Consider the following 15380-nt stretch of genomic DNA (forward strand, 5'->3'; position numbering starts at 1 on the left):
TGTAATCCAACATATGTGTTTGGTTGTTTTACCAATTAACGTATCTTTTCATTTTAAATGCAAAAGATACACCATTTACGTTTCTAGCATGAAGACATGATTGCCAACTGCAAACTGATGCCATTCATAGACACCATTGATCTCTTTCGTAAGTCTGAAAAGGATCAAATCATAACCACATCTCTGTAATATGGTTACTGTCTGACAATAGACCCATAAGTCATCATGCCCCTTCAACATTTTTGGAAAGATGGCATCTGTTTAGTCTTTCATGCATTTGTTCAGATTTGAACAGTCATGGCCGTTCCCTTTTTGAGCTTGGCAGGAAGGATGTAATTTCCAGCCTACCACATCCTTTCGCCAATCAGTAGCCAATCTAGGCAAATGTTATGATTTGTATTCAGATAATTAAACACTAGCAGAGAGCACACACTTTGTGTGTGTGAACAACCACCCACCTCCTCTCACGTTATCCTCAAGTGCAATCGCTTCAGTTCATTCAAACTATCCAAAAAATATCATGATTTCACTTACTTGTATAAAAAAAATGATGGTGAGACAATTTCTCTTAATAAGTGCATATTTTTATCTTATGCAAATATTTTGATACAAAATTACTATTTTGCCCTCCTTATGTAAATATTGTGTATAAAAAGTGAGGGCAAAATAGGAAAAAGGGATATGACGGTCATTTTATCAAAAGGTACAAAATTACTATTTTGCCCTCCTTATCTCAACATTGTGTATTAAAAATGAGGGGTAAAATTGGAAAAATTGGGCAAAAAGGTTGACAAGGTGTGTTCTCTTAATAATATAGATGGATAGATATGCATGCCTGATGACATACGGTTTGAATTGTCAAACCGTTCTACCACTAAATAATTACTTGTCAACATGCACCAAGATTAATATCATAATCATGGATCGTGATTCATATATAAAAACGGAAATATCATTCAGTACTATGGTAAGAATACAATTCATTAGACAAGCAAATGCACCGCTTCACAATATATATGTCTTCGAATAGTAAATAATATATGATATATAGGCAACACTATTGTAATCAATGTGCATAACAATATTGGACGCAAGGAAGAACATACAAAATTCTAAAATTCTATCTCGCCAACATATAGCAAATAAACCAATAAACTTGTCTTAAGATTGTTGGAAAAATTAGAGTCTAATTGCTATATTAAATCACATAGAAAATTAAGAAATAATTCATGCAATTATATATCAAAATAATGTATGCACTTGAGTAATCAATGTTAAATTAACATGATATAATAGATTAGAAAAACCTAGAAAATACGGTTGAGGCAAGTGTTGGACATTTTATCCTTAAGACAAGTTTACGCCCCACTACGGTGCTCATGGTTGATTGGCGCATGTCTCCCAAGATACAACGACCACGTCCTTGTAATAGTAGCACTCCAAATCACAAGGCTCCATGAACCACGATTGTGTTGAAAACTCTCTCATATGGACTCAATGAGACTCTCTAATATTTAATGCACTATATTTATGTATGATTATAGGGGACTTTCCTATTTATAGAATGTGAGATACCTCTTTGGAAAACATGTGACTATTCATGAAGAGTCAAAAGTTGCAACACTTTATTTAAGTAGACATATCTTTCTACTAAAAGGTTCCACTTCTAATTTCCATTCAATTAATAAATTTAATATAAAAATATTATTATTAAATTTTCCAAACACTTATATTCTTCGCAGGACTATTAGTACCAGTGATAACCATAAACAGCGATTCGAGGTCGTCTGGAACCTTAAAAAAGTATTGTGATTGTGAAGGCCATAACCTCCTCAAACTTCTTCTGGCAGCTTGGCGAGGTTTCTTGGGTGCTGGTGGACACACTAATGGTAGTTGCTTCAAGGTCACGTGAGCAGTTGGTGACTTGGGTGTGTGGCATTCTTCTTCATGTTCCAAATGCAAAAGCTCCTCCTCCGCCACTGCCCCCTCCTCCTCCTCCTCCTCCTCCTCCTCCTCCTCCTCCTTTGTCTTCTTTAAAGCTCGTGGAATTGGAATGGCAACTCGAATCGGAGTAATTGGCCTGAAACGATCTTCTTCTGATATTTCAAGACCCTTTTTTTTTTCTTGAGAGTTGGGAAACATTTTTTTGGCTGAAGCAGCTTGCTAGCTAGGTCATGTGTTAATTAATGAATATTGTGGTCGGAAAAGGAAAAAGAAGGCGTGCTGAGGAATTCGAGAGGGTATTATGATGGAGGGTGCTGAAAGAGAGGCAGATATCAACATGAAAGTGAGAGAGAGAGAGAGAGAGAGAGAGAGAGAGATGTGATTGGGGGGTATACACACAGTACACCCAAAACATGTAAACAAGACTGCAGATGGGAATGATGAAAAAGTGGCAACCGAAAGTGAAAGGAGAGTGCGATGCCAGACAAGGAAATATTAAAGGAATAAATATTAGAGCTCTCATTTTGCCCCTTCCTACCCAGTAAATTTTGAAGTTCTCATTTGCCCCATTAACCAACACAAACACCTAAACCCAAAAAAGTCACCCAATGGTAAAGATCTAAACCCAATAAATTTGGGTTTTGATCCAAACGCAAAACCCAAATTTGACTTTCTACTTGCCTTACCCAAATGTAGAGGGGCCTACCTTTTAAGGGAAATTTTATTTAAATCCATGCAATCTCTTTCTACATCCAATTTAAATTTTAAATATTAGTTGTTTATTTTACCCTATTGCATAATTACTATTAAGTACAAAATGAAATTAATAATAAAACTTAAATTTATCAATAAACCCAAACACTATAATTAAACCCTACGATCACTCTTTGTTTATCTTACGTTCATTCCGGCTAAAACCCTAATAGCTCTCATAGAGAAAAATAAGTTTTTTTTATTGATGGATGGTGATTTTGAAGTTTTGAATCCTTCAACCAAGATATGACTCAATTTTTTGAATTTTTGTTCGTTTGATTTCAATTTTTTAGAATTTAGAAGATGAGTATTTTGGTTTTATTTTTTTTTTTCAATCAATCCCGCATAGTTTGTTTATCTTTTTGTAACAACAAATTGCTGCAGTCGCTCAACAAAAAAAAGAAAAAAAAGAAAGTGTTTCAATTAATATTAGAAGCCATGTTGAAATCAATTGATCGAAGGAGGAGTCCCTACGTAACTCCTGCTCCAATTCAATGCTTCTTCTTGATTCACGTGTAGCGATCCATCTCTACCACCACTACCACCACTACCATTACCACTACCACCACCTTCTCTCTCATCCCTTCCATCTTTTGGGCCGATTTTTTTTTTTTTTTTTGTAGCTACCTGCAACTATGTGAAACCCCCCAATCATTAAAAAAAAAAAAAACAACTTTGATAAGACACAACCTAATCACCTTAAACCCTACCTAATTTATTAATTAACCAAAAATCATCATGAATAAGTTTTAAGCTCGTCAATTTATTCAAACTTCCAATCTCCTTTCATATATGGCCTTTTATCGAATTAAAATATAAAAGGGGGGGGGGACTTGAAGACAAAAACAAAACCAGAACAATGCACCCGTTGATCAATAATGCAAAGGGAGAGATGGTGATGCATGGTTTTTGTCAACATTTATAGAAGTGTTAGTCTTGTTGTCAGCCATGGCTGAATTCACACCCCAATTTTCAGTGTCCATTTCCAGACGGCGTAAAGATAGAGTTAAAAAATCAAATGAGAATAAAGAAAAATATATGTATTGAATTGGGTTTATGGGGGTATAATAGGATATAAATTTGGATTTAAAGAAATATTAATAGTTTAGTTAAAAATCAAATGAATGCAAATAATAAGTTGGGTGTAGAAATAGGTTAGTTTAAATAAAATTTCCCTTTAAAAAATAAAGGGGCGGAGGTTGTAGGATAGTGGCCCACAACTGTGCTCTACCTTGCCGGGAACCTAGCTATCCAACGGTAATATTGGTTTCAAACCAAGCCCTTCGATTTTTGGACTTTTGATTCAGATCAAACTCCTTTTTTCTGTTCAATCTTTGGATTTTGATATAACGGTCCATATTTGTTTTTTTTTCAAACTCACGATAAAAAAATTCAATTGCTGAAATTTTAATTCAACGAACAAAATAATAAAATAAAAACTTTAAACGGACCCACTTAAAAAATTATCGGAAACTATATATATATATATATATATATAATATACTCATTTATTTGCTCATTCATCTACACAAAATCAATTTCCTCCTCATACAATTTTCATATCCTTCTTTCTCCCTCAATTTTTTTGAAGATGTCTTTAGGATAAACTGCAGGTCCAAATTGGAAGGAAAAAAGAAAAGAAAAAGAAAGATGAAGCTTTATGTGAGGCTTGGGGGTTGTGGTTTCTGTCGATGGTGTTCGAGCAACAATCAACCTCTAGAAGTATTTTGGGATCGTGTGTAGCAGGGTGAGGCTTTACCTTCATATATCAATTTGTTGGATTTTTGGTTTATCAACTACTTGTGTTTATTACCAATTCCATGTAGATAATATTGGTTTTTCAAAAAAAAAAAAAACGCTACCTGTGTTTATTTATGTGGTAGGATGACCTTGCATCGACCATATTTCAGAATGGTAATACAAAAAAAGAATGCATGAGATGCCCAAAAATCACCATATTCTACATGTATGGAACGATTGGTTCAACATGGGCATAATTATGAGGTAGAGAGGAGAAGAAAAATGGACCTCCTTCAGCCTTCAGGAGCAAATGTCGTTGGAGAAAAAAGTTATGAGGACTCCATTCTGTCCAAGGACCTCAGCCAATATACTCCAAGAAAGAAGAAGTACTACCGTGATATGCAAGATGCAATTCTGACGACTCATAATGTACAAGAGTCGGGTTCAAGTTATACTAACTACCTCGCCGATTACTTTCCAATCCCATCACCAGGACAAGGCAAATAGTTTTAACTTATATGACTATTATTTATGTTTTCAATTATTGTTCAAGTTTTTAGTTTATGTTATGGACTATTATTTATAATTTTGGCCTTGTTTTGTATTTCATGATTACTTTTTTCATAAGCTCCACCAATTTTATTAATCACACAAATTGAATAGATTGACTTTAAGAAAAGTACATAATTTCGATACATGAAAGCGTAGTACAATTAAAACACCCTAAGTATCATACGACGCCACGACCTCCAGAATAATTGTTGGTTTCTTGTGTTAACCTTGAATTAACGTGCCAAGCTGCTGGACAATTCTTCCATTCTAGTGCATGTAATCTAGACTACCAAACCTGCCTGGAAATCCTCGTTGTTGTCCCTTGCGGAGGAGCCTCTGAAGGTCGGCTAGAGTTGCGCGTTGAAGGAAAGTAGGCTCGTAAATGGCCTCAATGGTCGCACAAAATATTGAGGCATTCAAGAGTTGTGAACTCACCTATAGTCTGAAATACTCATCAGTTGAATCAACAAAGCACTTTTGCATGTTAGATATACGTTCTTTCTTGAATATCACGAGGAAAATAAGTGTGGATGCAAATTTCCGCCTTCTTCTTCTTTGACAAAATTGCACCTACAAAACAATTAACACCTTAGGGTCAAGGCCAAGAGCCTCACGCGCCCACGATGAATGGGGGGGCTTTGGCTGAAGAACCTCCGATGCCAAAGTTAGAATTTAAAGAGAAAAAATGTTTAGAGAGTTTTTGGAGTTTTTGCAAGAGTGTGGACCTAGGTTTGTAGGGAAAATGGGGCTCAATATAAAGAGTATGGCCGGTCCCCTTTGGAGAAAAGGTGGCTAGCCTTTGGGATGTTTTTTGGGTGTATTTTGTGGTTTACTATGTGATTTATTTGGCCATTAATGGATTAATTAGGCAATAAATCCATTAATTAGCCAATTAACACATTTTTAGAAAGAAAGTTTTGGAGGTTATGGAATGAATAAAATAAATAGCTAATTGATTAGCTAAAATAGGGTAAAAAATATGTGGAATGAAATAGGTTTTGGGAGTTACCTTGTAGAAGGGATTTGATGATATAAGTTTTGAATTGTTACCTATTTTGGGCACTTTTGACTTGGTTGAGGGATGATTGCTCGCTGCTCGCACGTAGGAATCCGTTATACCTCAAGGGTAGTTTTGTCCTCTTTTATCCAAAAATCAACGTGTCGCCTTGTGATTATTTTTGGCTTCACAATACGCATATGGAAAACCTAAACTTCAAAGTTATAAGTAATTGGTACTACATAGAATTGTTTGATGACGGCTAAACCCTAAGGCTTTTTACCTTTGGTTTTCAAAACTATTTTTTTTTCTCTTTGTTGCCAAGTTTTCATTAAAATCAATTATTTTATGTCCTTTTATTTTAATTCACAATTCCAAAACTTTTTCAAAACTTGTTTTAAAAGATTAACTAAGGTAGTTTAAATACAAGTTATTCATATCAATCCATGTGGAGAACGACCTTGCAAAAGTAGGATTTTTACCACCCGCGAAAATAGGGATAAAAATACTAAAAAATACTTGCAAGAGAATAAGGTAGCTGTAGTATAAATGGCTCAAAGTAAGGTCACTCTCCACAAAGATTGATATGAATAACTTGTATTTAAACTAAGCCTTAGTTAATCATTGAAAACAAGTTTTGAAATTTTTTTGGAATTGTGAACTAAAAACAAAAAGACATAAAATAATTGAAATTGATTTTAATGAAAACTTGGCAACAAAGAGAAAATAAAATAATTTTGGAAAACCAAATGTAAAAAGCCCTGAGGTTAGTCGTCGCCATTAACAATCCTATGTAGTACCAATTACTTATGAATTACACATGCAACTTTGAAGGTTTGGTTTTCCTTATGCATATTCTCCTTGTGATATTCAAGAAAGAACATATATCTAACATGCAATCTGTCTATGATATTCAGATCAAATGTAAACATGCAAGACTCATTCAGCTTTGTGAAAACCTTTTGAAAAATCATGCAACCCCTAAGAGCGTGATATTCGCCTTAAGTGAAAAAACAACTATTAATCACAAAAAGCCATACTCAATCCCTTGGTGATATTCGGACCAAATTGCATCCAATTACTTGTTTAAACATCCTAATGATGACCAGTCATCAAGACATATAGATAGTTCAAACACAATGATTAATAATTCAAAGTATGAATGCATAATTTCATAAGAAAATTGATAAGAAACAACATATTCGTGCTAAGGCTCGTGGCCTCGCCCTAGAAAAATGAATTTATTAAAGAAAACAAAATATTATTATAAGAATGGATAGAAAACGCCTTGTAAAATGAAGTTGAACTTTAAAAGCTCTCTAAGTCGAGTTCTCCAAAGTAGCTCGTAGAGAACCCTAATGGCTAAATAGCCTTATTTCTACAAATACAAAATAAAATCCTTCCTAGAAAAGGTCTTCTAAAAACTAGGAAACAAAATAAAATAATAAAATAGCAAATAAAAGGTTTCATATTTAAACTGAAATTCGGACTGTAGAGAAAATCAGACTTTTCTTTTATGAAAGCTGAAGACGTCCTCAACAAATCCACATAATGAGCTTTCCTCAAAATATGCCATCATGTCCTCTAAAATACCCAAAACGTCTGGAAACATAAATCTGGAAAAGCTGCGCGCTGGGACTTCTTTTCTTCGCCATAGTCAAGCAGCTTGGAATTAAATTCTGGAATTTTGGCATAGTCATCTTGAATGACTCACAAATATACTTCAATTGGAATTACTCCAAAATTCCTTCGTTTGATCACTTTATGCCTAAAGTAGATTTACATGTCCTATAATTGAAATATAGAATAAAGTATCAAAATTCAACCAAAATAACCAATAATTTATAACTAACAATATGATAAAATATATAGTATAATATCGATTCACTACTCATCATAACTGCTTGGGCGACGAAGCGGCAGCCGTCGATCAAAGGTAAATACAGTCGCGAGAAATATTGGGTTGCGAAGAGGACACCGCGCAAATTCTGTCGTGCAAAGCTCATGACGTCAGACATTGTGCGACGAAGGAAAGTTCTTCGTCGCGCGAAATGAATGTTGCGCGATGGAATGGGTGGTCGCACGAAACAAAGGGCGACGAATGAGTGTTCATTACGCATGATACTCCGAGCGACAAAACTGGCGTTCGACACAGTTACCCTTGTGCGACGGACATATAAAATGTCGAAGTAAGATTTTAAAATTAAAAATTTTAAATGATTTTTATTTGTTTTCCTTTTAAATGTTGATAATATTGTTTTATGTATAAATTAATTTAATGAAATTAAAAATAGAAAATGTAAAGAAAAATATTGAATTAAAAAATTATTGAAAGTGTACATACAACGGAAAGAAATATTTTAAAATTTGAAAATAATTAAAAAAACCTACAATATGTAGTTGTCCACGTCACAATCACCTGCTGGTGGTGTTGGAGCTGCGTTTGGGGGCTAAGAGTTCATAGCTGCTGTGGCGGTGGGGCTGGGAGGTCATTGTTGGAGTTGGTTCAACCTTGAGGAACCGAATGCCAGAGATTTGAAGGGCGAGACAAATTTGGTTCATCAAACTGCTTTGGGTCGCAAATTGAGACTATTGGACGACAGTCTGCTCCTTTAGGTTTGCCACTTCAGATGTCAGCAATTTGACCTCTTCTGTTCTCTGCCTGGAGGAGGAGGCAAACGAGTCCCGAAGGCGGGCTTTCCTAAGCCCCATGTGAACATTCCCTTGCTTATGACATAGGGTCTGATCGAGTGTGTCCATTATGATCTAAAAACCCACATCCTTAGGAGGAAACAACTCCTCGATTGGGGTCTCTAGGGGAAGCTAGGAAATTACCTCATCCAGAACAGTTTGGCCATTCTCCACCATGAAGGACTAGAAAAATGAAAACAAACAAATTAATTTTAATATACATGTAATTAATATTAATACTAATTGAAATAACTTACAAGAAGCTGCTCCGTCAGCTCATCCCCGGGCTGAATGTATACTTCATTGAACCTGTCAATCCCAGGAAACTTTGACCCCCTGAATAAAAAAAAAATTAACACATAGATTACCAATTGTGTAATAGAGAGTAAAAAGAATCATAATTTAAAATAAATATATGGTTACCGTACGTTGTTCCTCTAACCTATAAAAGAAGCATCGTGAGCTAGAGCGGTGAAGAAGTTTCTTCTTCGATCAATTGATCGAGTTTGCCTTCACTTTTTTCTGATAAAAAATTTAAAATATTATTTAAAAATATAAAAATTTTGATTAAATATTATTGAAATATATATTATACTTACTAGGTATTTCTTGTCTTGAAAATGGCCGCAAAGCCATTCCCATTTATCCTGGCGGTCCACCAACTCTTTAGGGCACCTAACTGCTAAAGCGACCTCTGGACCGTCATATTTCTCATAATGCTTGTGGAGGTCACTCTTCCACTGAGTGAACCTGTCGGCGCAAAGCTTGTTGATGTACTAGTTTTGATTGGCATCGAGGTTCGCGAGAGTGATGCTACAAAACTCAACAAATGAATAATGGTTAAAATTTATAATATTTGTATACTTAATAAAAATTTAGTAATTGAGATTGAAAATACTTACCGATAATTCATGAAGAACAGCTTCCTTGACTTCAGGTGGGACATCTTTCCATGACTCTTACATGAGGGGGCAATTATTCATGATAACTGAGCCAATGTCGCTGGCCAACGCACTGTGCTTCTCCTTTGTTGCAGTCGCACGATGTTGAGGATCCCACGTAATGGTGATCTTCTCGGTCGTGGTGCGAGTGGTTTGTGACGTCTTCAAAAGTCTGCATGGGACGAATTCTATTTTCTACCGAAAATTCGGCAGAACCTCCCCTAAAACTATAACATTTCCTAAAACCTGCAGACAACATAACAACAAAAATAACACATCCGCCCAACAATTCAAACACTTTATACCAATTGGGGACTTTAAAACAATTATAATCTAAATTCCAAATTGTTAGATTGAAAATACTATGAGAAAGATGCATTAACTGTATGGGAAAGATGCATTACCTGTATGGGACCCCTCTCCATGGACAGAGGAAGCCTCAACAGACTGCTTAGCCTCCTCAAAATTCCGGGGCTATCGATGAGTCCGTCGAGGGCTGAGTAGAGGATGCGTCACCAAAGAAGTCAATGATGTAGGAGCCGGAGACACCGTTGGACCGAAAGGCATGACCAGAGACACACGAGTTGTGCCCATATCAGGTGGGATGGTGGCAGCAACACTACCTGCTGGAGAAGGTGTCTGACTAACCCTACTAGCTGCCTGGCGATTCGACATTAATTTCGACATCTACAAAAATAATAAATAAAAAAGTTACATTCCACTACTTTTAGTCAATTTATTATAATATATTACATGGCACATAATATACATAATTCACCAACACCAACATGTTTTTGTTTATGTTTTGCATATAAAAGCTATAAAATATTTATAAAAAAACATAAGCAATGAATCCTAAGTAGCTGATCTGCCAATAGATCAGTAATAGACAAAGAATAGTCAAATATATAACATTTTCCTTGATACAAACATACATACATACATACATACATACATACATATATATATATATATACATATTAAGTTTATCTATTTTTGGGAAAAGGATCCAAAACCAAACTAAAACACTAAATCTAGTGAACTTATTTGAATATACATCTACGGCAAAGCATTCGAGACAATATCATATATGGAGGGACAGGGTGTGACGGGAAATGGTTGGTTGGTGTACGGAAACAACTAGCAAAATAGCAAAATAGCATATAAATCAATTCAAAGCAATATTATCTATCCACATACACACACACACACAAACACACTAACATATTTAGTACTCATTCCCAAACGAAAAATAGCGTTGAAATTATCTTCTCTAATTGTTTCATCAGTCACAACTATCATTTGGCTTACTCAGTTTCCTTTGTCTCTTTCTTTTTCCCTTTATTTTTCTAATTAAAAACAAAACAGTTATCAAGCAAACCCTATTTCTTATTCTTTACTACCTATTCCAAGAATCTTTAACGATACATTTTAATAAAGGCTTTCCGAACATCCAAACTGCTTAAAAAGCTCTCTTGCATTGACTACCAGTTAAACATATTAATTAGACTCTCTGTGTTGTCAGTGCATGTAAGAAATAATTATCTGAATTCTGGAATTCATAGTTTGTGACATAGAAAGCCTTACCAGCATCATATTTCTCCGCGCAGTATATATGTTGTTAAAGCTGATCACCGTAAAGAAAATGCATAGATGAATTGATAAGTGTAGAAATTGTAAGATTGATGAACTACCTTCAATAATTTCTTCCAACACCTTCTCATATGTACAACCGTTTAGGACTTCCTACTAGCTCATTCAATACATAAATGTTCGCTCATTAAGCATTAAAATTTAAATTCTCTCTTAGATTTTAGTATGAGACATACCTGGGACTGTTAAGGGAAGCGAAGTTAATCTATCAGCCAAAGACAGTTAAGTAAACTGCAAACAATGTAAACTCTATTGATTAACACAAGGCTACTAAACTTTGCCACCGGAACCTGAAATATCTGTGTTTAGTATAAGATTCCAAATGGTGCTGCCAATTGAGCAAGATCCTGAAATATCATAAAATCAAGCTGTAGAACATTCTTTCTTCCGCTAACACATTTTAAAACTTCTAACCCACTCTCAAGTTTTAAATATATATATATATATATATATCAGTAATGCTCTCAATTTGTGTGTTTGGATTACTCAGCAACCAAATAAAAAGAACATAGTTGTAAAAATACATTGAAATCATAATATGAAGAAAGAAATTAATAATCCCAGAAACCCAAATAATTTAGTACACAGATAACTAACCCCAATTCAAAACCCTTATTTGATCAGAACCCAATTCGAAACCCTAACCAATTTCCCATAAACTCCTTAGTGTGCTTTTCTCCTCTGGGTCTGCCTCCTCCTTCCCATTTGCTAATCCCAACTTGAAATCCCTATTTGATTCCCAATTCGATACCAAGTTTTGTTTATAACATAAAAAATGGAAAGAAAAAAATACAAACTTCGGATTCCCAATTCGAAAATCATAACCCAATACTCTCAATTTGAAAACCCTAACCCAGGATTCCCAATTCAAACCCTAAATCCCTAATTCTTCTAATTAAAACAATCCAATAGAAAAAAATGAAAATTTGCACTAATAATTAATTGAATTAAGGGAGAGTGAATTAAGGGATACTGGGTGCTACCTAGTAATGTTGCGGCGGTGGTGAGATGGTGTGGAGCCAAAGTGTGGCAACAGATGTTGGGTGCGGAGGACAAAGAGTGACAGAGAGACAGAGAAACACAGAGAGAGGGAGAGAGGGAGAGATTGAGATAGTGAGTGATGAGAGCGAGAGATGGAGAGAATCGAGAGAGAGAGAGAGAAGAGTGAGAATCAGAGAGAATAGAGAGAGAGAGAGAAGAGTGAGCTTCACAGAGAATGAGAGAGATAGAGTCTGTGAGCTTCACCAAAATAAAAACGCGCCCAAATAAAAGCGTGCCCAATTTTTGCCAAAAAAAATAAATTTTTATATGTTTACGCGACGAGGATGTTCTCATTTTCATCACGCATATTTGTAAATTTAATTTATCTTTTGTTTAAATAAATAAATAATTTTTTTTTGTTTAATTAATTTTTTTACAAATTTTAATGGAAACTTTTGTTTATATTCAAAATAAATATCATTACATGTACATCACAAGTTTTCATTAATCCTCGTCAGAACTAGAATAAATATCATCACTTTCATCAAATTCAAACTCACATTCCTCCTCGTCTGTATGCATGTCAACATTGTCGTTTGTGCACTCGGGTGCATTGTATCGCAGTAGATCCTCGAGGTCAATGATAATGGAGTTGATCGGTATTTCGATTTTAGGACCTCCGACTACCTGATACGGTTCTTTTACAATAGTCATATCTTGTAGTGTATCTGCACCAAGTTTTGTTGAAGCCTCCAGTGCCAGCAACATCACCATAATCGTCATTGTTAGCAAGATCTCACCCTTAGGTGATCTATATAGAAATTTTTTTTGGCCATTGTTACCAAAATGTAGGGGTCATCATTATACCAACATCTGTTAGTGATGACCGATAGCAAACCATCGTCTCGCTTAACACCTCCAACCTTACGTGGGTTTGTATCAAATCAACGACACTTAAGTAGGATAACTTGACAGTGGCCTTTGTAAAACAATTGTACAACACTTGTAAGTTTTCCATAGAAATCAATGTCTGCAATGTCGCCCACACCTGGGACATGTACCCCACTATTTTTTTGTACACATCTTGTCATCGCGATCAGCTGCCAAAAACTTAATGCCGTTTACTTGACAACCGAAGTACAATTCTGCACTTAAGGGCCTAATAGCCAAGTTGTACAATTCTTCATGTAAGAGGGCAAATTCATGTCCTTCAATTTCTTCACCTAAATTAATGATAAAAAGTTGACGTGTTAGTTTACCATTTACAATTATGCAAATAACCCAAAACACAAACTTACATTGTCTCAAAACCAATGAGGAAACAATTCACGGTTCTTCTTGGCATATAAATGAGAAGGATGTTCTCGCTTCATCAACTCTTCATGCTCATCTAGGTAGGTAATTTTCTCGTCACAATTGTTAAGTACAAACCAATGTGCTACCTCCATGTCCATTTTGGTAAATGACTTCCCTTTGATTGGTTCGCCAGAGGTTATGCAATTTGGGTAAAGACAGAAAGTTTTTCACTTTTCACACCACCGTCATTATTGTGTTATAGTCGATTGAGCGTAGTTTCAACATCTTGTAGGTACATTGCACAAAATGTAAGCGACTCAAATGCGACCCATACCTCCACGATTGATCATTCGAGCTTTACCTTGTTCTATACACTCTTTTTTAATTCACCCAGTAGTCTACATCAATAAACAAAATATAGTGTAAAATTAGTCAAATCGTACATACATCACAAACTAGTATTTATGGAAATTAAATACCATTCTATTGGATACATCAATCAATAGTTGACAGGTACGGCTAGAAGTGCTTCCTCTAGCAAGTGAATCATGATGTGGATCATGCTTGGGAAGAAAGTTGGAGGAAATATTTGTTCAAACTTGCACAACACTTCAATAATATTGTCGCCCAACTGTTTAACATCAGACTTGCGCAAAGATGTTGCAGTTAATGGAGAAAAATATATCGCCAACAACATAATTGACTTCACCACATCTTCAGGCAATAGGTGTCGAATTCCCACTGGGAAAAGGCGTTGAAGTATCACATGAAAATCATGATTCTTGATGCCTGAAAATAAGCCTCCATCCACATTTGCGCAATGGTCAATGTTTGAAGCATACCCATCCGGAAATTGTATAGAAGATAGAAACTGCAAAAACTCTTTCCTTTTATCCGGTTTCACCGAAAATGATGCAAGTTTCTTTCTAGCTATGTCTCCGTCCCTCGTCGTCCATAAACCTGGCCTAATAGCCATTTTTTCCAAATCGATCTAAGCTTTTATTGTGTCCTTTGTTTTTCCCTCGATGTCTAGTATAGTTTCGACCAGTGTATCAAACACATTTTTCTTAACATGCATTACATCGATGTTGTGTCTCAATTTTAATTTGGACCAGTACGGGAGCTCGATCAACCTCATCTTGTGTGTCCAGTTTAGATATATGTTTGGTCATGTTCTATTTATGAATTTGACCAACTGAGCAAAATCCAAACAATTCATCTAAGCCAAAATTTCATCTCCGAACCATTTTTTGGGTCTTGGCCAAATCTCTGTATCGTTGAAAAAGGCTGTCATATCTTGACGCCACTCGTGGTCCCACAACAACCTTCTATGATGCCTAGGTAACAAACTTTTCCCGCATTCCAACCAGACATTATGTTCTCTTTGCTAACTGGGCATGCGTAATAACCCTTAGTGCTCTACCCAAACATCAAAGCGTATGTGGGAAAATCGTTTATAGTCCACATCATTGTTGCTCGCAAAGTGAACATTTTCCCGGTAGATTTATCGTATGTGGAAACACCGTTTTCCTATAATTCTTTTAGTTCACCGACCAACAGTTGTAAATAAACATCAATAGGCGTGCCGGTATCTTCAGTTATAAACAATGTCATATTCATTTTTACATGCACTTCCAAGGTGACAAATTATACGAAATTGCGACAATTGGCCAATTGCCATGGTTTTGGTTTAGAACCTCGAACGGATTAAACCCGTCTACCGTAAGTCCCAATCAACGTTCTGGGGCTTATGTGCAAAATCATGGTTTAGCCGATCAAACTCTTTCCATGCCTCTCCATCTACAGGATGTCTCATAACATCGTCATCCACT

General features: G+C 35.6%; 1 protein-coding gene across 1 annotated transcript; it reads right to left on the bottom strand.

The window, feature by feature from the left end:
* Positions 1-1710: 1710 nt before the first annotated feature.
* LOC126609237 (cyclin-dependent protein kinase inhibitor SMR10) lies at positions 1711-2142 on the bottom strand. The gene has a single exon (XM_050277213.1). It carries the CDS (start codon positions 2140-2142, stop codon positions 1711-1713), a length of 432 nt encoding a protein of 143 aa, XP_050133170.1.
* Positions 2143-15380: the final 13238 nt, after the last annotated feature.

Source organism: Malus sylvestris, chromosome 16, assembly GCF_916048215.2.
Source record: "Malus sylvestris chromosome 16, drMalSylv7.2, whole genome shotgun sequence".
Lineage (NCBI taxonomy): Eukaryota > Viridiplantae > Streptophyta > Magnoliopsida > Rosales > Rosaceae > Malus > Malus sylvestris.